This window comes from Cyrtonyx montezumae, unplaced genomic scaffold, assembly GCF_038088225.1.
Source record: "Cyrtonyx montezumae isolate F1298 unplaced genomic scaffold, pur_monq_1.0 scaffold_8, whole genome shotgun sequence".
Lineage (NCBI taxonomy): Eukaryota > Metazoa > Chordata > Aves > Galliformes > Odontophoridae > Cyrtonyx > Cyrtonyx montezumae.
The window spans coordinates 111,529,207-111,555,080 of record NW_027072089.1 but is presented as its reverse complement, the minus strand read 5'-3'; the positions used below and the strand labels follow the sequence as shown (position 1 = coordinate 111,555,080).

The 25,874-nt window shown below is 50.8% G+C and overlaps 2 protein-coding genes and 1 long non-coding RNA gene across 10 annotated transcripts in view; 1 reads left to right on the top strand and 2 right to left on the bottom strand.

Annotated features, from left to right (window-relative positions):
- Positions 1-25,874, bottom strand: part of HOXA3 (homeobox A3) — a 44,357-nt gene that overhangs the window by 6,131 nt on the left and 12,352 nt on the right. For 2 of the 8 annotated variants that reach the window (XM_065752914.1, XM_065752917.1), the window contains exon 3: positions 12,257-12,446. The gene's annotated coding sequence lies outside the window, so the exon portion shown is untranslated. Of the gene's footprint in view, positions 1-440; positions 1,359-4,739; positions 4,801-8,630; positions 8,704-10,519; positions 11,142-12,256; positions 12,447-18,876; positions 25,538-25,874 lie in introns of those variants that run through there. The other 6 variants (XM_065752915.1, XM_065752918.1, XM_065752916.1 and 3 more) reach the window with 6 other exon arrangements.
- LOC136059049 (uncharacterized) lies at positions 2,347-8,209 on the top strand. The gene is made up of 3 exons (XR_010623181.1): positions 2,347-3,813; positions 3,915-7,144; positions 7,644-8,209. It is a non-coding gene; the product is annotated as an uncharacterized LOC136059049 (long non-coding RNA).
- Positions 15,043-16,880, bottom strand: HOXA4 (homeobox A4). The gene is made up of 2 exons (XM_065752932.1): positions 16,213-16,880; positions 15,043-15,728 (listed from the first exon to the last, which is right to left on the bottom strand). The coding sequence occupies exons 1-2, from the start codon at positions 16,811-16,813 to the stop codon at positions 15,397-15,399; spliced, it is 933 nt and encodes a 310-aa protein (XP_065609004.1). The 5' UTR covers positions 16,814-16,880; the 3' UTR covers positions 15,043-15,396.

Sequence of the window (25,874 nt, the reverse complement as noted above, 5' to 3'; positions counted from 1 at the left end):
GCCCCTTTCCAGCCTCTCCCCCCGCCAGACAGCCCGGAGACAGCAGATGAAAGCTGCCTCCCCCAGGCATGTCCCCCTCGCCTCCTCGCTCCTCGTCTCTGCTCTCCCCTACCTCCCCATTCCCCATCCCTAAATACACCGCGTCTTTCCCCTGTAGCTCCCGGCCGAGCCCCAAACTCTGACTCCGGGACTGAAAAAAACAGCAGCCCCCCAGAAAGATTTCCTGAAAGATAAAGACAAAGTTGAGAAGAGGTGAGGGGGTGGGGGGAGAGGAGAGAGAGCTGCCTGAACACGAAGTGTAAGGGTATCAGTCACTGCCTGGAAGGAAGCCCCAGCTTGTGAACTCTTCTTGAACCGACATTTAAGTCTACGGTCATAAATCACTGGGACATAAACTCCGCCATTCACGACTGATAGCAGCGTATTTGTGGCCTGCTTACCTTAACTTCTGACGACTGAGGCGGAAGCCAGCATGGTTTTCCCCCCCCCCCCCCTCTTTTTTTTTTTTTTTTTTTTTTTAGGAGCCTCGGCGGCACAGCCCGGGGAGCAGAGATTGATCTGCCCCGGCCGAGTCCCTGCAGCTGCGGGATGGGCACCGGCTCAGCTCCTCCACGCCGGCCGGGAGGGGCGAGCCCTGCCCCGTGCGGGATGGGGACGGCTGCTCCCGACCCCCGCCTCCTCGGCTCCCTCCCGCTCCGCGCTGCCCACCCTGCTCCTGTCCCTTTCCCCCTGCGCAGAGCACGGAGGATGGGGACGATTCCCAGGGCCGCTCCCCGCGCCTGGAGGGGATGGGAAGGAGGGGAAGGAAAAGAGAAAGGGGGGCAGAGGGGGTTGGGGGGGAAAGAAAAAAAAATTATAAGGCAGGAAGAAAGAAAGGCGGCCGGCTGGGGAAGCCTGGGGGAAAGAGGGAAGGAGTGTGGCAGTGAAGGAGTGCGGCCCCCCCTCCCCCCCCCAGCACCCGGGCGTCACCAAAGTCCAGGAAAATTATGCTAATGAAGACAAACGGCGCTCACAAAGGGTCGCTCTCACCGGCCTCCGGGGTTCTGCGGCGGGGCTGTTTGTTTTGTCCCTCTCACGAACGGGGTTTGGGGGCGGCCGCGCAATAGCCCCTCCGCCCGGAGCACCGCACGGCCCGGCTGGGAGCCGGGGATGGGGGGAGCGGCCCGGAGCGCCGGGTCCGGAGAGCCAACCAAAGCCCACCAGGATCCCCGCTCTGGGCAATGCTCGCAGAGCCACGCTGGAAATCATTAGAGTTACTAATTATTAACTCATGCATGCGTGAGCGCACACACACAGATGTACACTCAGAACCCCCCCGCCCCCCAAATATCCCCAGCGCTCAGGACGGGCGCAGAGCCGCTTCCCCCACCACCTCCCACCCCCATGTGTCGCACAGCCGGGCCGGGTGCCCGCAGCACCGTGGGGACGCGTGGGCTGCCGTCCCGCGTGGACGTGGACCCCGCGCCGCACAGCCCTTCCCCGCCTCCTGCTCCTCGGGGAACCCTCTCCCCTCGTTTTTCCCGGCTTTGGGTCGGGGTTCAACCCCCTTTTTTTTTTTGTGCAAGAGCAACACAGCAGAGCTCGTGCAAAGCGGGCGCTCACACGAAGACTTAAAGCAAGTTGTAGCCTCGGCCCCTCGGGCTGTGGGCTCGGAAACCGAGCCGGGGCTCCGCGTAGCGCCGAGGTGTAAATTTGACGTTACTTCGTTAATTAAGGCATTAAAAATATAACCAGTCCGTTAAAAACACGAGGGAGCCCGGCGTCATCCTAAAGCACAAACAAAGCGAGGGGGAAGCGAGAAATAAAAAGCACTATAAGGCTGGGGTGGCCTCTTACGCATACCAATGGTTTTTGTCATTTATGGCTATGCAAGATTTATGACTTCATGCACCAAAGCTGTAAACAGAGCACTAAAACAGAAAACACTTGCTCCTTATGGCACAAGTGAGAAGGCACCACATGAAAGGGGAAACGGGCAGCGTAGGAGGAGAGGAGAAGCAAAAATCCCGCGTATGCATTTTGCTTCAAACAACCCCGTGAATGTGGCATCGGAAGAAAAGTCTTTTTAGTCAATAATCAACCCCACACTTTCTTCTGAAACTGCTGAGCCGTCGCTCTCCCCTGTGCCCGACCGAATAGCGAGAGACACCTCCGAGCCCCGACGGAGCACTCCGGAATAAAGAGGAGAATGTGACGGAGAGAGCACCGAGGATAAGGAAACCTGCGGACGCCGGGACCGGGCCGGACCGGGCCGGGCCGGGCCGGGAGAGCTGCCGAGAGCGTGTGCCGTCCTTCCCTCGGAGGGTTTTCTAACTTCGGAGCCGGATATTCTGACACCATGTCTGTATCTGAGAGTGGGGACGGGGACGGAGGGGGGGCTTTGTAAAACCGGAGGGATTTGCGAGGGACTTTAATGGTGAGAACCGAAGTAGTTCATGGGGATACCGAGGTATTTCCTCCATTCGTCTTTTCCGCCTGAAAACAGCTTTTTGCCTCTTAGCTCGTTTCCCCACGCCCCCTCTCTCCCCAAAGAGGTCATTTTAAACACGAGAAGATGATTTTTTTTTTCGTAATGTGCTTTATGATGGAAGGATAAGTGTCCCACCGCACAACCCCCGCTGCTTTTATCTGCCTTTCTCTCTCAGGGGCCGAATATTTTCTTTCTGCCACATTCCGCAGGGAGCGATAGGGCTCGGAGAGGGACCTTTGGGGCTGACTCCTGACTCACGGTCGACTCTCTTTTTCCACCCGAAAAGTTCAGTTTTCGGGATCCTGCACTGTCTTAGTTTCCGAATAAAATAGTGCCCGGAAAGCGCTTTGTCACGGGATGCTTCGAATATAATACAAGGTTGATTCGGGGGAAACTCTTAGGGTCGAAACAGCAAGGCTGGGAGCTGCGGGACGAATTCTGCAGGTCTGTAGGGCGTTAGGAGGGGATATCAGAGGGATTGGGCAACCGAGTAAGTGAGAGCAGCCGTGGTTAATCCCAGTCGTTCTTTATATTCCCTAACACCAGAGAATCCCCGCTAACAGTTTGCTCTTTGCTCAGCAAAGCGAGGCTATTTACCCAAGCTGCCGAGATAGCCCTCTCCTACAGAACTCTCCTTTCTTTTGCTCCGGAGCAGGACCGTGTTATTTATGAGTGTTTTAGCTGGGTCAATATGCATCCGAGCTGGGTCATAAATCAGAGGAAACGCTGCCAAGTAATGGAGCCGCAATTAAAGCTTACGCTTTATTTTTGAGGTGCGTTTTGGCCCATTTCAAAACATGGCAAAGCTAACCTTGGCTTTTAGACACGCTCCTGAGCGGAGCAGCTATCCTGCCCCTCTTGAAAGGGACACAGGGTTTGGCTCAGCACGACAAGAGGGGAAATCTCAGATGTTTGGGTCAGTTCTGTTCTGAGAGAGACTTACAGAGCGAGAAGGCGAGAAAACAGCGCTAACGTCTCTGCCCCCGAGGTCTCCACAGAACGGCCGCCAATAGGTTCATGTGGAAAAAACCTTTTTTTTGCTGTTTGTTTTCAACTCGTTTTGTATCTCGTCCCTCGCTTTTCTGTCTCTTTTCCTCTTTCCGACCCCTAGAAGACGTGTCATGGAAGCACCGGGTACTGGGGACAAATTGGTACCGCAGAAATAGGCACTGACCAAATTGGAGGATAGAGCCTCAGAGCTGTGACCTTTCCCAAAGCGGAGACCCGCCGGGGCAGTGTCACTTTATGTAACATTTTGCCCTCCCGTTTCAGTTCATTCCTTATAATGTGACTACGCAGACATATTTATACACATTATATATATGCACATACTTACATATACGGTATGTACGTATTTATAGAATAGACCGTACGGATATGAACTTACGGTACGTTCTCCTAGAAGCTAATTTCCACTCTTATCCCTGTTATTCTCGCTTTCCAGAGGAAAACAGAACCAAAACGCCAACAAGATCAAATTCAATAAAACCCCACCGCACTTCCAAGGCTGCTTATTGCTGGAAGACGCGGCTGGCTCTCGCCTCAGCTCCTCCTCACCGAGGAGAAGCGGAGAGGAGCTCCGGCTCATTCGGGAAGGGGAACCCTCGCCACAGAGCTGAGCGCCCGTGCAGCCCTCCGCTCACGGCAAGCAAAGCACCACCGAAGCATCATAAATAAAATGGCAGCACAATCGCATACTCATCGATTTCCAGCTCGGCATCGGCCGAACAAACGCGCAATAAAACAAGCTCCGCAGCAAACCCGAGCGCGACCCCAGTCCGGGAGCATCCCCCCGTGCCCCCCTCCCTCCTTCCCACCCAAGCCCCGATCCCCGCAAACACATAAGTAAACAAGTGCAAAAACAGAAAAAGAAAGAAAGAAAGAAAGTGGAAAAAAAAAAGATGTATTCAAATTAAATAAAAATAAAAATAATCATAATGATCAAAATGCCACAGAACACTAAAAGGAGGCTTCCCGTCTCCCGCCGGCCATAAATAACGATAAGATGGCAATCGAGGGGCCGGAGCGGAGGCAGCTGGCCATCAGCAGCAGTGTGGGATCTCTATGGAGAAAAATAAATAAAGCAGCTCCGCTCGCTGCGAGGGGAGAGCGGAATATTTACCGCAGCAAACTGAAACAAAGGGGGAAGCAGCCTGGCCCCGGTGCACACACACGCACGCACACACACGCACTCACTTCAGCCTTTTCTACTGACCTTTGCCTCGAACAGCAATAACTCACCACATAAATGAACAATCAACGGAAATACCTTAAAATAAAATCCATCCTTTCTAACGAAGCATTTCGTCCTCTCGGCTCGACAATAAGCTTTCCATAAGGAACGAAAGCTGTCAGCGGAATGGCCAGCTCTTGAGGGGACGGTGATGGGGGCAGGAAAAAAAAAAAAATAATAGAAAGCAGTGCTTGCTCTGAACAGAAACTGGAAAAGCGTAATCGCAGACGGAGCCAGACCGGGTCTCCACTCCAAATGCCACAATAATGCGCTGTATTATGTGCTCACGTGGTCATACGTCAACTTAAATCCTTTTATTTGAAATAGGGAATCATTGAAGGAGCGGGGTTTCTGAGAGTGAGCCGTGGCTTTTTAGAGCCTTAGCCCGATATGTTAGAGAAGAGATTTAAGGGAAGGAACAAAAATAAAATAAAATTAAGTAAAAATTAAATAAAAAATAAAAAATTCAATCAAGAGCTGGCGCTGCCTAGGGGGGAAGATTGGTTCGAGTCTCGGTTCATCCCGCATCAGCATTTCTTTATACAAATCCCATCGGAAAGTCGGAGGAATTCTTCTCGCGACGTGGGATCGCACCACTCTGATACTTAGCCTAATTAATCGGCATTCACTCCCCGGGCCACCACGCTGCCCCACGTCGCACGTTCTCTACAAGCCCGAAGAAAGACCAAATCTTAATGCATTTCTTTCCAACTCCTTTCTACACGGGACGATTCCCGGCCTCCCCCCCCGCGCCCCCGGCCGCCTCTGCCCTCCATTGTGCAGGGCTTGCTGCCTCCCACACGCTACATCGGGGCTTCTGCAGAAACTAAAAAGACCTATAATTACCTGACAAAGGCAAAAAAGGCTCTCTTCTAAGAGGCTAGATGATTTTTGTCCTTGTACTACACTACGAAGAACACACCTTCCTTCACTGGCGTGCCTCTGAATTTTGCAAAACCTTTTGGGACCTTGCTGTTAAACATATGCTTACGCATTTCCTATACAGCTAGTTTGAGTGATGCACAAAATTATAGGTTTCTAACGATGAAGAAAAAAAAAATTGGGGAGGGGGAGCTCTCTGCCTGAAGGGAAAAAAAAATAAAAAAATAAAAAATTTTAAAAAAAAAAGAAGCCCTATTCGGCCCCCGAGCCTGCCCAGCGAGCCAGCCTCGCCTGTGTGTGAACACATCACATCTTCCCTGCAAGGCTATTTAACTTCTGCTATTGACACAATAAACTAAACAAACAAAAGAAGCTCTAATCTCACCCAACTTTTCTGGAAGGAGTCACAGAAAATGGGACGGTTCGTGCTTTTAACGTGTTCCTGACCGAGTCCTGTGACTCCAGCATTATGCGTCGTGTTGTGTATATCTTTGCCTAAATCTTTCCACCACCCCCACGAGCTCGAAGAAAACTTTCAACCAACCGCATATCCCCCCTTAGCGTTTCACCTGCACTTCAGTGAGCAGGAGGGAAGGGGATTTCTTTTGGAAGGCGATTTTTACTGCTGGGGGCATGCCTTCGTACTCTCACTTGGGCTGTAAAAGTGGGCCACTGGAATTTAAGCCCATCAGTAACAGTGTATATTAGTGGACAGTGCAGCAAAGTCAGCGTGACATTACAGCAGAGGGAGAATTTGCAATTTTTCATATGGAAGACGCTAAGCTCGTGACAGGGCACACATACATTATCCCTCACTAGGAACTGGAATAAAAATGGTAGACCTCTGAAAGAGAGAGGAGAGCATTATCCGCACACGACAAGGCTGCAGCTAGCAGCACGACGTGTAATTCCATAGGGCACTCCACAGCCCTCGTCCTAAACGTAAACCAAGGCTGAGATTTACTGGACGGGACGGATTCATGGCTCTTTAAAACGCGGCGCGTTTAGGTCCCATCAAAGAAACACAGAGAGAAGTTCTTCTGCAACAATGAGACCGAAATTAATGGGGAATGGAGCAGTTGTTGAAAAAAGCAGAGCAAGTCTTTCTAGGGGCCGTTGTAGAAAGTTATCGACTGCTTTGCGTCAGAAGCAGAAAGATGGCTTTAGAAGTTGCAGTCCTGAGCAAATAGAAACTACAAAAGCAATAAATCACAATCATAAGTCAGCTTAAATGCCTTAACGCTAGCTGTGGCCATTGGCTTCAAAACCTTCTTTCTATGAACATCTTTATTAGTATTAATGGTCAAGTTAATGCTAAAACTACTGTTTAACAATTAACTTCGTGTCTGCAGTGGGGAAACTAATTAATTCTTGAGAAAAGTAACTCCTTGACGGCTGAATACCTTACTCAGTGTGCTTCGGGAGGGCTGAGGGGGAGTCCTCACTACTGCAAACTGTCCTGGGTCGCAGCTGAAAATGATTCCCCCCGCCGAATTTGGAGGTTTTCTTCACTCCACTACCATGATTACGAGTTTACAAACACGAATTCAAAAGACCATGTAAGTAGCAGACGCTAGATTTCCTCCGCCATCCCATATATTACTTTGTTCCTGTTCCTGGACATTCTACACTGTGTTTTATGACCTCGATGATTTGGAGACCTGAAACATTGTTTCTGGAAGAAGAAAAAGAAAAAAAAAAAAGAAAAAGAAAAAGAAAACGTGGCGTTTCTCAGTAGGTCTGCTACTGATTTTTCTGTGCTATATACACATGGCTCCGAGCTGGGCTGAAATTCCAACCTCGGTAACAACAAACAGATCTGAGTTCGTAACGTGCACTCATTACGAGAAACCCTTTGTGCCAGCTCTGGCATCAATAAACGCTCCTAGCATTAATGTGATTTAAAGTTACCTCCAGTACAAATAGATTTCGAATTTCTGCCGTCTTTCATGTTTACGTTTATGGCAGTTGTTAAGAGGTCAGGTTGTCACTCCCATGCGGAGAGGACATGGGAATCGCCACTCTACACAAGTATTTATTTCCTTGCTTCCTCGAAAGATCTGGGATCTGCTGGGATGCTGAGCTGTTTACCTACATCTGCGAGGCTGGTCGAGATAAAGTCGCTCTTTGATCACTTCGAGGCAGATAAAAAGAGCAGAGCTAGTGCCTGTGCCCTGGGTGGAAGCTGTGCCGAGAGCCAGCTGAGGCTGAGTGCCGGGACACTTTAGGAATCCCAAATATCCGTGCACGAAATGCTGCGGGTGCGTGCCACCGGAGGAAGGTTCCCTCGCACTGTGTTTTCGCTTTTAATTTCCGTGAGTGGACGTTTGCAGCGCCTTTTTGTAGTTAAGATTTAAGCAGCCCATTAAACCAACACAAAGAGCCCTTGTAGTCCTGTAATTTACGACCGCTTTTAAAAGGTTGTAAAATACACTAATTGTACATCAGCGTCCAAAAATAAGCAGGTAAATCTAGCAGGAATTTACGCTAATTCTCGGTAATCCTCCCTCCTCTGCTGCTGGCAGGAGAACACGATCGCTATGGGAAGCATCGCGGGGCTCTGCCAGAGTACCAGGGCTCGGGCACCAACCATATCAACCCACGGCCCGGGGCGAGGCGGGCCGGGCCGGGCAGATACCTGAGCTCATTTGCAGTGGGCTCGCATTGTCCCGTCGCAGGGACCGCCGCCCAGCCCCTCGAGGAGCCGCCAGCACACAGGCGGCGACAAGCCCCCAGCCCCGCCGTGCTCCCGTTATCTCCCTCTCCCCCTTACGCCTTCGATTTTGAAAGGAGCTCAGAACGGACAAAGAAATCCTCTAGCTCTTTGGCTCCTCGCACGACTTCGCATCCTTCCTGCTCCCAGCGCCTTTATAAGGGCTCGGGCGCTTGTGTCCCGCACGCTGCTTTGTCTGCCCGGACACGCGCATTCGCAGCGGAGGAAGATGAATAGAGGCGATCCACCGCACCGAACCCCCGGCTCGGTTAAATATTTCTCACCAACCCTCGCAGGTACGAGGCCGGCACAGGGCCGGCCCCGGTCCTTACCTCGTCCCACCGCCGAGGCCGGGGCCGGAGCGCTGCCGCTGCCCGCTGTGGGGTTTTCGGGGTGCCGGGCGCTCTGCAAACAAGCGACAAACAACGCCTTAACGGGGGGAGCAGGGCCGGCTCTCGGCCGCCCGCGGGCGGGGTGGGCAGTGCCGGGACGGCCCCGCACGGCCGCAACTCTCCGGCGGGGAGAGGAGAGCTGCTAGCTGAGAAATAAAAGCGTGGGGCTCTTTTTTTTTTTTTTTTCTTCCAACCCCCCCCCCCCTCCCGTAGACAGCTATGCCTTCTGTCTCCAAGTGTTTGGAAATATTGTCATTCCAAACTCTTGTTACATGAATGTCTGCTTTATTTTCCTCTGGGAAACCTTTGTTTAGGATCATTTAATCAAGAACAGACATTAAACACAACCAGTGGTGTTCATCTCTGTTGAATAAAACGCGGAACGAGTTCCAGTTTCAATGCGGAGCGTATTGTGGTTGGGCTCTTATTCAAACAGGGAGCGGGGCCCGATCCTGGCCCCAGTAGCGCAGGAAGAGGCTGATAATTGACTTCGCCGAAGCAGCATCGAGCCCGAAAGGCTTAGGGGAAAAAAAAAAAAAGAGAGAAAAAAAAAAAAAAAAAAAGAACAACACGAGAGCACCAACGCTGAAAGCCACCAGACTGGGAGAAAACTGGACGGCCTCTCTTCCCCTAAAATAAACAACATTGCACAATCCAAAGAGACAATAGTCAGATTATTCGGGTGCCACTTACTGAATCACGTTTACGTATGAATTTGTCAGATGTAATAACGTGTTCCTTCTATTCATTCTTGCTAATAAAAGCCGTCTAACGCGTCTGAAAATTGTCAGTAAATGTAAATGCTAATAATTAAATAACACAGTTCTCGCAGAAGAATGTCTTCTGAGCCCTGGAAATATTAAGCCTGTCTTGGGAGAACTTTTCCAGCAGATACTTTGCTTTGGTAATTTAGTAGTCCCATAATTACTCTAATAATTTTAAATTTGGTGTTGAACTCCAGCCTACATAAAATCATGCAATAATAGCCTCCTAAGCTGTTTATTGCCGTCTCATAAATTTCTGAGCGCTGACTGCTAGAATCTCCTGGCAAACACCGAAGAACATGGCAAGTTCCGCCGCGACCTGAGCGGGGCTGCCCCCGGCGCTCGTTCCGCCCCGCGCAGAGGGCACCCCGCACCGCACCTCCCCGCCCTGACCCCTCATCGACAGCCGCGCTGCGAGCGGACATCGGCATCGATCAAGAGCGCCGGGACCGGGCTGCCCCACTCGTGTTAAATATGGAGTATGTATCTACAAACGGTGCCAGCGACTTTCTGTTATTTATTTTGGAGCTATTAAGTCACACCGCCATATATTACGCTGCCACAGCCCTTTAAACTACGCTTCCTCTTGAAAGAGTTGCTAAGTAGCAATAAAGCACTTTACAAACGCTACGACATTTTTTTTTAATTTGTTGTTATCCCAAACTCTAATATTCATTGCGCCACTTTAAGTTCGTACATAAATCGTTCAGACTAATGAGTCATAGAGAAATTCGCCCGTGACTTTTCCTTTACAATGCTCGCAGCCTCTCCATCGCTTTTTTTGGCCCCGCATTAGGAGCCGGTGATTTATTAGCGCCGGGAAAATGGAACAAAGCAGGTCCTCCTGCACGGTGGCACCCAGCCCTCCGCAGTGTGAATTAGAACATTATCAAATGTGTTCGCCTCGGTAACGCTTAATCACCAAACGCCGTAATGTGACCACAAGGCAGCGAAAACAAAGATTCAACATTTCTAAATATTAAACTTGTTAAGCAAAGGCTCAGCAGACAAAGCAAGCACAAACAATTAAAGTCATCAAGCTAGAAAGACGCACTCCCTACTTACCAACACAGACCCTACTGCTTGCTTAAGGAGTTTAGAATCTTTCAAGATAAATCAGGTGGGTTTTTTAAAGGGAAAAGAAAAAAAAAAAAAGAAAGAAAAAAATGAAAAAAAAAGAAAGAAAAACAAACTCCAGTAATAAGGAGTTGAGTTTCACTTGTGAGAGAATCACTCCTAGTGAGAACTGACGGCCACAGATCCATTCCTGACTATCTGCATTAATTATTTAATGAGTCACGTGACCCTGAAGATTAAAATTTCAATATCTCCCCCAGAACAGACGCAACACCTTTATCTGCGAGCGCAGGGATCCTGTACTCGGTCCCCTATCTCTGCTGCCTTTGACAGCTCCTCAGTTCCTAGGGAGAGCGCTGGGACATGAATAATATGGGCTCGCCCCGCTCTGTGGCGGGATGGGGCAGCCCTGCAACATCCCCCCTCCCAAACACGCGCACACACAGCAGTGAGCCGATCCCAGAGCCTCGGTGCATGGGGCAGGGTGCAGTACTGCGAGGGGGATGGGGGGGCTAAATGCTGCTGGCGATGAGAGTACCGGGGTGGTCCCCACCACCCCTCCCAAGCACCCGGGCTACCTTACAACGAGGGTCAATCTCCCTTCGCACGGCCCCGGGCGGAGCCAGGAGGGCTCCTGAGCTCGGCGGGGGGTTGGGGAGGGAGGCGGTCGTGGAGCTCCCCCTGCCCACGCGGGAAGCACCGGATCTCGGTCCCGCGTGGGCCGGGTTTGCCCGTGGGGACGGCCCCGGGAGACCCCCGCGGGAGTGTCATCTCCGGGGAGGCTGCGGCCCCGACCCGTGCTCCCACTTGCCCGAGGGTGTGGGGGAACTCCGGGAGCAGCGGAGGGACGGAGCAACCCGGTTAGGGTCCTGGTGCGGGGCCAGGGCTCTGCGGGGGGACGGGAGGGTCGGGGTCTCTCCGTCAAACCTCTGCCTGTGTGAGGGCTCCCCCCATCCCTGCCCCGTTATTAACACTGAGAAACGGTCTGTGGGACGATAGCACCTTGGAAAAAAAGTATAAAAAATTAAAAAAATAAAAAAAGTCACAGGATTGAGTAATCCTCCAATGCGGAATGGCTCTAGTTATTAAATACCACGAGGCGCTTGTCACAGCCGAGTTCCCCCTGTAATAAAACACCAGGTATAGCAGAGATTGCGGAAGAACAGGGAAGGAGACCTTGGCAAACTCCCATTTTTCTTGGTGGGTGGAGGGGAGGTGGGGAGCGGGGTTAACGGCGTGGCGTTCCCTGCGGCCATTAAATTGACTCCGAGGTGATTTTGTCTTTCTTTGAGATATTGACAAACTTCCACTTGCGGCGTTTTGGGCCGCGCTCGCCTTTGTGGTGAGAGCAGATAAATACGTGTGTGAGAGACAGGGGAGAGCAAGGGAGAGGGAGGGAGAGAAAGAGACATTGCGGTCCGAGCGCCGGCTTAAAAAGAATACTGTCTTTAAAGGTCAAGGGTTTGAAGGGTCAGTCTGCTCCTCTAAAAAAAACAATTAATGGGATAGAAAATTTGTCCTCTCGGTGAACTCCTGGTTGCCCTAGCAAAGGGAGCACAATGCGAGAATTTAAGGCGGACGATGTAATTTTGGAAGTTATTGTAAGCCGGGCGGGCTAGAAGCGGGAGCAGAGGGCTCCCGGCCCAGCAGCATCGCGCCTCTCCCAAAGGACCGGGGTTGGGAGGGTGGGGGGGTGGGGGGGAAGGGAGAAAAAGGAAAATTTACCTTAAACGACGAAAATCGACCGTGGGGCATTTTGCAGTCCGCTGCTCTATCTCCACCGAGAGAGTGTACATTTTTTTAGCAGACAGCCGAGATGCGGTGTCTTTACACATGACCACTTTTTTTTTTTTTCTCTCCAGGAAAATCCTTTGCGTCTTCACAGACTTTTCCAAGAGAATGGCTTTCAGAACCGCTGTTGAATTACAAAGAAGTATTTATTGTAGGAGGTGATTAATGGTTCTCGCTAAAATTGCTATTTGCAGCGTGATTTCATTTCTCTTTTCAGTGGGACAAACCAGGTTTATACGCAAAGGCTGCACACCAAAGCGACCCCGCACTGCCAGTTAATACGTTTCAGCTGGAATTTTGCTCGCTTGTGCTAATTTTGGCTCGAGATACGTGGAGGGATTCGAGCAATAAACAAAACGAGAAGCTGCACGCCCGCAGATAGCGGCTGCCTTCTTCCAGCTGTATCCCTCTCCCTCTCGGAGGGGGCGGCTGGGACGTGGGGCTTAGCACACAGCACTGAGTAGGAGCGCTCCTCGGGCCTGCTCGTTGGCCAGCCTCGGAGACGGCAGTGTTTGTTCAGTGTGTTTACAACGCCATATCTGCGGTGCTGAGCATACCCCTCCAGTGACACGTTACATTTCTCACCGAGGCGCTCTGTGTTCCTCGGGTGGGCTGCGATGCTCTCGGGGTCCCAATGGGTGCCCCCCCGGTGGGATGAGCACCGTGCTCTACCACTGGGATCCCAAATCCCTCTCGGGTGGATGTGGTAAGTAACTAAGTCCTGGCTTCCGGCCTTTCTCTGGGAGAAGTATGGCTCAGGAGCTCCTTTCCAGAGCTGTGCTACCATCTCTCAGGCTGGGAAAGCCTTATGAGGCTCATCGCTCCCCATTTTGTCCCCGTCGTATGGAGAAACTCGGTCAGGGAAACTTTTGAGCAGTGCCCAATTTCGTGTCACTGGTAAGGTTCTCAATACATTTCAAAACTGTCACAAAAAATGAAAAAAGGAAGGAAGGAAGGAAGGAAGGAAGGAAGGAAGGAAGGAAGGAAGGAAGGAAGGAAGGAAGGAAGGAAGGAAGGAAGGAAGGAAGGAAGGAAGGAAGGAAGGAAGGAAGGAAGGAAGGAAGGAAGGAAGGAAGGAAGGAAGGAAGGAAGGAAGGAAGGAAGGAAGGAAGGAAGGAAGGAAGGAAGGAAGGAAGGAAGGAAGGAAGGAAGGAAGGAAGGAAGGAAGGAAGGAAGGAAGGAAGGAAGGAAGGAAGGAAGGAAGGAAGGAAGGAAGGGAGGGAGGGAGGGAGGGAGGGAGGGAGGGAGGGAGGGAGGGAGGGAGGGAGGGAGGGAGGGAGGGAGGGAGGGAGGGAGGGAGGGAGGGAGGGAGAGAAAAAAGAGAAAGAGAAAGAGAGAAAGAGAGAAAGAGAAAAAAGAGAAAGAGAAAGAGAGAAAGAGAGAGAGAGAAAGAGAGAGAGAGAAAGAGAGAGAGAGAGAGAGAGAGAGAGAGAGAGAGAGAAAGAAAGAAAGAAAGAAAGAAAGAAAGAAAGAAAGAAAGAAAGAAAGAAAGAAAGAAAGAAAGAAAGAAAGAAAGAAAGAAAGAAAGAAAGAAAGAAAGAAAGAAAGAAAGAAAGAAAGAAAGAAAGAAAGAAAGAAAGAAAGAAAGAAAGAAAGAAAGAAAGAAAGAAAGAAAGAAAGAAAGAAAGAAAGAAAGAAAGAAAGAAAGAAAGAAAGAAAGAAAGAAAGGTAAAAGAAAGATAAAGGAAGAGAAGAAGGCAGATAGAGAAACTTCAGGTTACCGCCCATGTATTTCCTTTCAGAAGTGCTGGCCAATTGAGGAATCACAATAGGAAGAAAACGAACGAATAAATCACGGCTGGCTACAGATTTACAGTGTTATCGTGGCGAGCTTGTGGGACTTATCCTCCAGCACAATCCGCCATGGGAGCTCATTGGCTCCCAGCAGCAGCTCAGTTCCTCTTTTAGCGCAGTGGAAACGGGATCAGCGTCCGGCGATGGACCGGACTGGTTCTGTCCCGAGTTCTACAGGGAACATGGTTCCCCGTGCGGTACAGAAAGAGCTTTCCCCGTCCCGCAGCGCTCTGCCCACAGACAGCAGTTGGGACGGAGGACGCTTTGCGCTACACTTAAGCAACCATAACCGTATTGACAGAGCGAATCCCAAGTTACACCAACACTTTGAGCCGTTGTTTTCCACTCCTGGTGCCGGGAGCAGCAGAGTACAAGGTGTACGAAACAGCACGGAGTGGACGTGTGTGTGTTTCAAGCGTTTAATTCTTTTGTACAGAGTACTCTTTATTACCAGCATCTGGCACTGTATACATTACACCAAAAATCCACAAATTGTACATGGACCCAAACGATTTAGACGGTGCCAAATATGAAGACAGCGACAGCCTTTATAGCGTTTGTTTTTTTAAATAAATGCAATAGGGAATGTGGAGAAAAACTCATATATCACAGCTACTGCGGGGTTACACCGAAACCCGGCTAAGTTACCGCCGGTACACAAACACGGCTCGAAAGGATGCTTCCCCTAAGTTTTTAACCCGAGGTGAACGCGTCCGCTCTGTGCCGCGTGGGTCCGTGTGTGCCCCTCAAGCCCACGACCACGCTCGGCCCACGCCACTCCAGTCAGTGCCCTCGCGCGGGCGTCCCCCGAGGTCCCGGCTTTGTTTGAACTGTCTTTTGTTTTGTAAAGTGTTCTCTATTAAAAACAAAACAAAAAAAAAAAAACCAACATCATCATCAACCAAAAAAAAAAACCCACAAAAAAAAAAAAAACAACAACAACAACGAAACAAAACGGAGTCCGTCATAGGTACAGAGAATTCGTCCGTGACAGCATCCAGCACTCTTACAGCGAGGGCAAGAGAGGGTTTCCATAAATAGAAAAAAAATGATGGGCATGGAACCATTATCTATATACAATGTAGGCAATAGTCCGGGTTTTGGTTTCAACGTGTGCCCGTCCCTGGGCACGTCTCGTCCTCCTTTCCCTGCTCCTGCTTTGTTTTACACAGTTGTGTGGTCCCAAGGGCCAGCCGCCAGCGCGGGCGGCCGCACAACCCCAATAGATAGGTAAATAGAGATCTATATATTAAAAAAAAATAATCATAACGATAACCCCTTTATAGCGCGGCCGCGTTGGGAGCAGCCCCGTCGAGCGGGCGGGGGTGGCCCTGTGTCTGTGCCTTGGCCTGCTGCTGGCCGAGCGAGGGCTGGTTGGAGGAGCGCATCTTGGTGTTGGGCAGCTTGTGGTCCTTCTTCCACTTCATGCGCCGGTTCTGGAACCAGATCTTGACCTGGCGCTCGGAGAGGCACAGCGTGTGCGCGATCTCGATGCGTCGCCTCCTGGTCAGGTAGCGATTGAAGTGGAACTCCTTCTCCAGCTCCAGGACCTGCTGTCGGGTGTAGGCGGTGCGGGACCGCTTGGGCTCCCCGCCGCTGTAGTTGGGGTTGACTGAACGTGCACCCACGGACACGCGGAGAGGAGAGGAGAGAAGGGAGGGAGCGATGGAACATCGTCATTAGAGGATAACTTGACACCGGGTTCAAATCAGATACATAACGGCAAGAAAAATTGTTTCGCAGCCTATCGGCAGCGGGGACAATCGAGGAGCAATAAAAAATGGTGATGGGCATTTGGGTTAGAAGAAAAGCTTCAAAGACACATGGCCCAGAGCCACTGAAGGGCAATTAAATTTATGGGGGCTATAATTACTGCCCTAACAGTTTGGCGTCTCGTAAATCTTTTGATAAAGGACCCCGGATACAAAAGGTTTCTCACTTTTTTTTTTTTTTTTTTTTTAGTAGGAAACGCGGAGGGAGGAAGAAAAAAAAAAACAGCCACACACGCACCGACCCATCCCGGCCCCGGGAGCACCCTCCCCCCCTTTCCCTCCTTGCAGGCTCATCCCGGCCTCCCCCTGCCCCGGGCGACTCACCCGTGCTCACGTGGATCTTCTTCATCCAAGGGTACACCACCGGCTCCTTCCCCTTCAGCCCGGGCAGGCTCTTGTCGGGCAGCAACGCGCAGCCCGGCCCGGTGCCGGCCCCGGCGGCGGGGGCCGCTTCGCAGCGGCGCTGCAGGGCATGGCCGGGGAGCAGGGGCTGGGCCGGCCCGGGGTGGCCCTTGGCGGGCGGCGGCGGCGGCGGCGGAGAGGCGCCCGGGGGCGGCTGCTCGGGGCCCGGGGCGGCGCTGCCGGCGCTGTTGTAGCTGTAGGGCGCCTGGGGGTAGGAGGGTGCCTGCGCCGGGTACAGAGCCTCGGGAGGCGGCCCCGGCGGCCCCGGCGGCGCGGCGGGAGCCTGGTAGCCGGGATCCCGGCGGGGCCGCGGGAAGTACTCGGGCAGCGCGGGGCCCGGGTGCGCGGCGTGCAGGTGCGGCGGCGGCGGCGGCGGCGGCGGCGGCGGGGCGTGCGGGTGCGGGTGGTGCGGGTGGTAGCTGGCGGAGCTGCCGGCGCTGCCGCTGTGCTGCGTGTACTCCTCGCAGGGAGGGAATTTGGGCTCGATGTAGTTGGAGTTTATCAAAAACGAACTCATGGTCATTAATTTGTGAAGTGCAAAAATACTAATTTTTCTCGCGTTGTCGTTTTTCTGGGCTCGGCGAGGCCCCTCCCCTTCCCCCCCACCCCCCCCCTTCCACTCCCTCCCTCTCCCCCCTCCCGCCGCTGTCAAGTGCTCGCCGCTGCCAAAGTTTGGGCCTCCGGCTTCCCCCTCCCCGCCGCACTCCCCTCCCTTCCTCTCTTCCCACCCCTGGAGCGCGCACACACACACACACACACACACGCGCGCACCCCGACACACCATCACCACCTGACCGCCTGCGCCAATTACCGCGCGGGGCCGCGGACCCCGGATCAGGAAATGGAAGGAGGGAGAGCGGCCGTAGGGCACCTCCGCGCCCGCGGCCCCAACGCGGGGCCGCTCCCGGCGCCTCCTCCGGGGCCGCGCCGCGCCCCGAGCCCGCCGCTCAACGGCATCACCGCCTCCCCTTGATCGGTCTGCGGCCGGCACTCGCGGTGTCAAGCAAGATAAAACTAATCCAGAACTGACAGTCCTCACCCTCGTCATCTTTTTTTTTTTCTTTTCTTTCGTGTCAGTAAGCGGGCAGGGGAAGCAGAACGCAGCCCGGGGAGGGAGGCAGGAGCTGAGCGGGGCGTTGCACAATAGTTCTGCACGCACCCATCACCCAACGGCTGCCGTCGGGGCTGTGGGGTGGGGGTCGCCTCGCCCCCTCCCCGAGCTGCGACCGCTCCCCTGGCCGAGAGCCGACAGCTCCCGCCCCCCTGCAGCCTGCTTGCTGGAGGAGCAGATCCCAAAGTTAGCGCGGACGTCGCGGAAAGGCCGAGGGGAGCCCCTACGTGTCTTGTGGGGTGTGGGTGGGGGACACGGGGAGCCGGGAAATAACGGGGAGGCGAGGGAAGGCGGTGCGGTGCTATAAACGCTTCCTACCGGCCGCCGCAGGGCTCGCTGCGAACATCCCTCCCCGCAGAGCTGCGTTTTCCAGCTACGAATAGTAAGGCTGTCGCTTCGCTGTGCCTGGTGCTGGCTCTATTTCTGAATTCTCTGTTCCAAGAGAAATCTTTGTCGCCTTCGCAGAACGCCTGGCGAGGGAGGGAGAGGGCACCCGGCCACTGCTGCGTTGCTGGAACTGAGACTGTTAACGATATTTTCAGCTCAGAGGGAAAAGAGGCACCCGCCCTGACCTTAGGTAATTGAAATTTGATGGTTAAACTAATTACGCTCTTATTCTAAGGGGAAAAAATAATATCGAACGCCATCTACTCTTGTAGATTGGAAGTTAGAAGCCAACTTTTCCGATTTTTTTTTTCTGTCCTTTACAGGAAAGCGCATATATCCACAGAAATATTTATCACATCCTTTGAGAATATAATTGCGGAGTGGGCAATCTCGTCCTCCGGTGTGGGTAAATACAACTAATATATCAGGCGTAAATACGACGCGTTTTATATCTCGCCCTCCCAACGATACGACATTAACAGTTACTCTGCTTACAATTCAGAATATTGTCTTTAGCCGTTTCATAGATAATGGGCACGGATAATAAAGTTCCATTTGAAGATATATTCCACCAAATAGGCACACGGAGTATCGATCTGTATTTGACACTCACGGACACACGCACACTGCAGGCGGCTCGTAAGATGTTCGAACATTTCCAGCACTTGGGCATACTGGGCTACTTATCTAAACAATCACTCATTTCCTGCTCATATCGAATGGCTAATTTGTAAAGAGAGTTAAAACACATTTACTTACTCCTTTCCAACAGAACATCTATGGAACTCTTTAACTGGGGTAATAGATAAGTTGCTCTATTTACTCTGCGTGGGGAGGAAATGCGGTTACACACACGCGCACAGACGCAGCCGCACACGTTGGGCAGAAAGGGGGAGATGGCTTTATTAAAAAATAAAAATGAAAACAACACGGCAACCCATATTGGAAAAAGTGGAGCTTCCACCTGAATTACCTTAAAAAAATAAAAATAAGAAAGAAGGGGAAAAAAAAAGAAAAAAGGAATAAAAGAAAAGATTGTCAAAGCCCAAAGCACGTTCCCGGCGCAGAGCTCACGCACGCACAAATACCTGCTGGCCGCCACCAGATGCATTGCCCTGCGGTACCGGGCATGTTATCCTCGGCATAAGGCAAGTCCGGAGGCTCTATGGCTAGCTCGGAACAGCAGGCTCCGTGCTCCCGGGGCACGATAAAACACAACGAAAATCGCTGTCCCGATTTGTAGGCTCAGCTCTGTGCCGGCGAGCTGAGCGGGTTCTGCTTCCTATTATTTACCGCGATTAGATCTCGGAGGACACTCGTTCCGCTGCACCTCTCTACCGAGTGTCTCTGGCGCTCGGTTGGACGGAGAAGGATGCGGTGCTGTGTACGACCGTAAATCTGCAAGGTGACCCGAGCTGCCGGGCTCAGCCTGTTTCTGCGGGGTTCTCTCAGGCTGAGGAGATGTGCTGAGGCAGGACCTCCAAAAGGCCTGTTCCATGTCTTTGTGGTTTTGTTATCATAAACAAGAACCCAGCCAAGACCACCAAGTGTTATCTTGCACACGGCCATTTCGACATTTTACTGCAAGATTTATGGCTGTAATAAACAATCTCTGAAACCCTTTTTTTTTTTTTTTTTTTTCCTCCCCGGTACTTCCCTTTGCAAACTTGTAGCATCATCCTAACCTCTCAAAGAAAGAAAAGTAGAGGGAAAACAGGCCGGGTCCCTTATTTTTACAGGGGGGCTGGGGGCTCGGTTTGCTGCAGAAAGGAGCCTTTAATCAGCAATGAAGGAGCCGGGGGCTCCTGGCCGAGGAGGAGATGGGGACTGCACTGGAATTAAGTTGAGAATGAGAGAGTTAATTGCCATGCACGAAGGAGAGCAGCTTCATGCATACACAAAGAGGGGGTGAGGGGGTCCCCCATTTTCTTTCGAAACATGCAAACACCGCGTTCCCCTCCGTGTCCGCGGCTAAACCGTACGGAATACAAAAGAGAGATAAGAACGAGGAGAGTAATAATAATAAGAAGAAAAACAACAAAGGTAATAATAGAAGACAACCTTTCGCCATGCCCGGGCACCCACCACAGAGAGGGGCAGAAGGAGGAAGGATCGCACCCGCAGCCTGGGTTGAATTTGATTTGAACCATTTTGAATATATTTAGCCCCAGCTTTCCCCTCTTGAATGCGAGGCTGTCCCGAGTTTCAAAGTGACCGAAAAGTGACACCGTGTGCATTTTGTTTCTTATTAATCTTACACATTGACAGTCTTTGTTAAATAACAAGGCGTGCCCTTCACCAGGCGACATTTTCATATTTGTTAGACGCGGTGACCTGAAGTTCACCTCGGCCTTGGACTTAGTTTTTCTAAAAGGTCTATAACAGTGTCTTTTAGATAGCGGGGTGCTTTGCCCAGGTCAATACTTCTAAGGGAAAATTAAGAAAAAAATCGCGGGAAAATGTAAACGTTATGGAATGTATCGACTGTATTCCCCCCTTTGTTCCCGAGAACCGCAGAGCCCCGGGGCAGCTACCGCCTTCCGCGGGGACGCAGCTCGCTCCGCGAGGGCGCTACTGGGGCGACGCGCACATTGGGCCCCAAGTTCAGCGTTGTGTAGAAGCGGGGAGTCCCCCAGCACCGTTTCTGCTCCCAACAACGCGGTGTCCGGCGGCCGTGCTCGCGCCGTCCCGGAGTGGTTAAATAAACACACGTAAAATGTGATTTGCGCCCGGATTTTAAATGAATGGTCTTTGGGCCAGAGATTCCACTCAGGAGAGAAGCGTTCTGAACGCGGGGAGACGAAGGGAAGAGATAGTTCGCCTCAAATGATCCTTTTTTTTTTTTTTTTCCTTACTGTTTTTCTTTTTAAGGGACTCATTCAGACACCAATTCGAAAGAGTCGGTACTTCCCGAAGCTGAAGTTCCAGCTTCTTTGAAAATGTTCTCATTGATATTTTTATCCTAGGCTAGACTGAAAAATATGGAATCCGAGCGGCTAATTGTTTTGGTAAGGAAGCAAATGGTTTTCCGTCACCTACTCTTGAGTAACCCACTTATAGTAGCAGCTTTCGTTCTGGGTGCATCAAAGACGCATTGTTGTTCTTGGAAACAATCTGCCCGCTATTCTTTAACAAAATAGATATTTGGCCACGGCTTTTAGCTTGTTATCAGGCTTTGCTCTTACACCAAATAAATACTCTAGATGTGAAAGGTTAAACAATATCTCCGCTGAGGGAAGGCACTCCAAACGGGCAGTGCCAAGGCTCGCTGCAAGGGAGCAGCAGCAGGAACTCGGGAACGACGTCCCCACGCCGAGCAAATGCTCGCACACCTTGCTGCGCTTCAGCAGGTACAGCGGGCAAAGCCTCCAGCAATAACTCGGGCTAATCTGAAATCTTACACCACGCGCATGTGTCCCCAAGAAATATCGCCAGGCTGCCACGATCCGGCTGCGTCCCTGGCAAATAATTCACGCGTAGCCCGTGCGTGGAGGGACGGCACAGGCTCCCGCCTTTGGGGTCGAAAGGCAGCTATGCACGGATGGTGGTGAGGTGCGCTCTTTCTCTGACTTCCTTCCTCGTGGCACTGTCCCCTCCTCCATACCTTTCACAGCTGCTAGCGGATATTTCGGAATGCCCTCTCCCTCTCCCCGCGACCCCTCATCCCCATCATTGCAACCTGTAATTTGCAGTGGTCTCCTCTCCCCCCTCTCCCCAAATGAGATTCCGCGTGCGGTGCCGGACGCTTCTCCCCACAGACAAGCCTGGCCGAGAGCTTCAGCTAAGGCTTCAACACCGAGGCAGCGCTGGGAACAAAACAAAACGCCAACAACGTGGAAATCAACTCCGCGCAAAGAAATTCCCCCCAAATTCCACCAAACTCTTTTTTTTTTTTTTTTTTTTTTTAGCTGAGGAGAGGAGGGAAACCAACCCTAGCCGCTCCCCATCCCTCTGGGAAGCGACGGGTAATTCCAGAAGGCTCGGAGCTCCCATCCAAATCTCGGCTTTGGCAGCCAGCTCTTCCGCACCGTTTTCCAGCGGTAGCAGAAGGCCGTCCCGCAGCCCCGAGCTCCTCCGGCCGGAACGCACAGCCCTCCCGCATCAGCACGGCCGCGTCCTGCCCCGGTTAAGCGGAGTTCAGTGGGTGCTACAGAAACGAGAGCCAAAAACAAAGCCGCGGCCGGGATCGATCCACGCGTTAATTGCTCCGCTCCTATCTTATCTTCCTGCCGTTTGGCAAAGTGAGGAGGCTTAACGTTAAACCTCTTAAAGCGGGTTATGATATAATAAACAAGGGGAAACGTTTCGCTCCCCGGTCCTGGGAAGCAGCGGCAGCTCTGGGGTGGGGGGACACGCGTGTTTACCTGCCGCGCTGAGCCCGAGATATTCAGACACAAATGTGGCCGATAATTCAAGATGAAATACAACGTGTATTACTCTTGAAAAGAGGAATTTTCTATCCTTTCCTCGGTAATTGAGGTCATTCAGCCAGTAGGGTTCACCTGGAGTCCATACTGTGATACACACGTAACTCAAAGCTATTTTATCTTTTGTGCTGATAGTCAAGATCTCGGCTATAACATTGACATCAAACTCTGTCTGGACGAATGACTAAGAGTGGTGCAAAACGTAAACTTTTGACCCTCAACTTTTTGACCTGCAGTTGTAACGCCCTTAACCACAAAGATATACAAAAGCTATGCAGCTTCTTTTAGGAGTAAGAGACTCGCAGTGTTTGTTTCAATAGTTCTGCCGTTTCCCCCAGCATTCTAAGGGCTTTTTTTTTTTTTCCTCTTTCCTTCTTCTCGCTGTTGAGAAATCGGATACTTTTGCATTTTTAATTATTGCTTTTTTTTTTTCCCGTCCTTCTTCTTTTTCTTCTTTAACCTGGCAGCTTTGTAAAGTGCTGTTAAATCAGTTTGCACAGCCTTTCGGCAGCGTTGGAGGGAAGCCTGTTCTCAAAGGCGCTATTTGGTTACAATTGCAGGTGAAATGCTGGGTAAGTTCTGGGCGTGAGATTGGAAGGACGTAGGGACCGGCGTTGGGGGAAAAGCCGCAGCTCTCTGCTGCGAGGGTCTTAGTCATTTCTCCTTGATTTAAGCATAAAGAAACAACTCTAATTGTTTGCGAAGCCTTGTCTAGGCAAACGAGTTGACTGTGAACTTGGTCTAAAGCGAGCTCTGCTGGTGATTCCTAGGGTGTGCAGATTTATCTTTTCTGCATTTACTTAACCTGGCAGTGAACTGCACGGGCTGCCATTTGTTATCCGGAGACAGACTTCACCTCAAGCAAGGACTGTTCCACAAAATTGCAATAATTACCCAATAACCTTCATAGCAAATATTATTATTGAAAAGCCATTTTTGGTGGGGTTGCAGGAAAGATTCCTTACGCGTGCCACAAAGCGAAATCCTTGCGAATTTTACACTCTCTCCGTGTCAGATTTGATATCGTTTGTGCGTGCAGCCACACGAGCATGTGACTGCGATGGTCCATGAGTATTTGCCTTCCAGAGAGGCATTAGCGAGGATGCTTTAATTTAAAAGGAATAATATTTTCGAAGATGATCTGGCGGCAGTGGGGGCTGAGTTCTTTTGCGCTCTGGGTAGCAGCTCTGACAACAAATTGGGGATATTTGGGGGGCAGGAAGGGAAAGGAAGTGAGAAAGCGAAGAGATGGCTTAACTTGGTGAGGAGATTTACTTCTGTGTGCAGCTAATGCGTTAAATCTGTATTTGCGGGGAGGGAAAAGGCATTGCTCCAGTATCCAGGGTTTGAAATCGAAACCTCCTGATCCGCCCCTCACGATCTGTTCCATTCAATTTCCCATGGAGCAGATTGCAAACCCTTCTTTTGTCACCCTTCCACAGATACACACTTATTAACTGTAAGGAAATGGCAGGATCAAAATTTCCCCGTAATGTTCTGCAATTAGGGTGTTCGCAGGGCTTAGAAAGCGCTGCAGAGCTGTAATTTACGGATGACTTTCAAGCGAATTGTTATACTTCTGGTTTAGAGAAAGTTATGACTTACAAAGTCACTAGCTACACACATTAAGAGAGTTGCCTAATCTTTAATTGGCCCTACGCTTAGACATGACACACTACACTCAAGTATTTCTTTCAAAGGATTAAGTAAACTGTATTTCAATGCGCTCAACGCCACTTGCTGTGCCTAAAGTAAAACAAACTCGCACGCATTAATCCCCAAAACACAGCACCAAAAAAAAAAAAAAAAAAAAAAAAAAAAAAGGAAAGCGCTCAGATAAGACCGCTCTCTCGATTCCAGGCGATTATTCCCCGTGATGTTTTTCACTCAGAAAACAATTAGGATCTGGGAATATTTTTTGCACAGTTCGGCAGACTGGAGTTGTTTGAATTCCGAATTTTCAAAGTGAATTGCAAAATCTGAATGCGCTCTCGGTTTGCAGTGACTTCAGCTCTTCTGCTTAGTACGGGCGAGGGCCAAAATCTACTGAGAAGTTGTCATTTCCAGCGAAGTTTCTCTTGTTGTTAGAGAGTTTCTTGCGGTACAGGCGGCTTTAGACGCTTATGGGCTTTTGTGATCTTTTTCTTTCCCTTAGCGCTTGAATTTCTGTCCACAGCATTACGAGAATATCCTCTAGAAACCACATTCAGAAATGCGAAAATAATAGGAGCGAATCTTTTCGCTGCGGACCATTACAACCCGAGATGGCATCCAGGTTCCTAAAGCATGAGTTGAGCGGGTGTGTACGTGGATGTGTTTGTGTATTTAGCAGGCAATTGAAGCAACACAATGTTGTTGTGTATTGGGTAATCGGGAACGGTTTGTGCCTAGTATCGTTCCCTGTAAGAAGAAAAGGTTTCTCCTGCGGAAAAGGACCCGCATATGAAAAGAGCCCAAAGTTTTAAAGCATTTGCATGCCTTTGCCTCCAACTATAAAAATTTTATGGCATATAATATAATATAGTGCACGCCTATCGTATAAAACTTTCTGGTATTCCTATTGATGAAACTGACAGCTAGCGAGCTATAAAATCCCCAGCTGTTTATGAAGGAAATGATTTTCGAATGTGTATTTGGATCTGTGCTTTTAAAGCCTTTCCCATTTATTATTATTTTTTTTATACAAAGTATATGCATATGTGTTTGTTTAGTGCTCACAGAACGATCCACAGACACAAAGGCTTGGGACTTCATTAATCTTACACTGGGGGTTGACTCCAAATATTAAATATTTGTAAAACGGTGAAATCTTTTAGCTGAGCCAACCTTAGATGCGAATGTCTCTTCAACATTTAAGGCAAACGAATGGAAAATAAAAAGAGATCAGTCAGCAATGCTGGTGGTGGACCCTGGGAAGACCCTGCAGAGGTCCACGACGACCTGCCCCGCTCACAGTGCCATACAGAGCCCGCACCGCACCGCTCGGGCCATGGGATAGCAGGGGCAACATCAAACAAAGCCCGGCTCCCATCTCCCATCCCGCCTCCCCGTTCTTCTTGAAACTCGAGTTTATGACACATCGAGGAAAACAATGCAATCTGCAGAGGCGATTGCGTTGATTCCCTTCTACTCCAAACCTGAGCGGAGAACGAGGTTCTCACAGCGAGGTTGGGTACAGAGGCATTTTGGAGCTCGTTCTCAGATCTCCGCCCTGGCCCCCACCGGTCCGTCACACCCCCGAGATCACTCCCTCTGAGGGTAAGGATCAGGCCTTGCAGCTACCAAAGAGAGACAGAGCTCCTTTCACCCTTTCATTCAAGTCCTGGAAATTCAAAGACTGAAGTTAAATCCGGCCATAAAGTTTATTGCTGAGTAATCACACTCTAGTGAGAACAGTCCACTTAAATAAAAAGAATGTGGAAGTAAACACGCAGCTGGGGCCTACCCCACAATGGCAGCCAGCAATATAAGGCGGAGAGGGAGAGAGCAGAGCATTGGGGATATTTACAGTCTTCAATAAACCGAGCCCGTATTTCATAATTTGAAGTACTCTAATGACCTGTGGTCTCTGGTATTAATGCTAGGAGTTACAGTCAATTGGCTCGCGTAACAAAAAAAAAAAAAGTCGCTGTAACTTATATCTGTGTACACACGTACAC

Coding starts and splice junctions, on each gene's coding strand:
- HOXA4 (XM_065752932.1), bottom strand. CDS start 16,813: ATGACCATGAGTTCGTTTTTGATAAACTCCAACTACATCGAGCCCAAA. Junction 15,729..16,212: donor GAAGATCCACGTGAGCACGG/GTGAGTCGCCCG, acceptor GTGCACGTTCAG/TCAACCCCAACTACAGCGGC.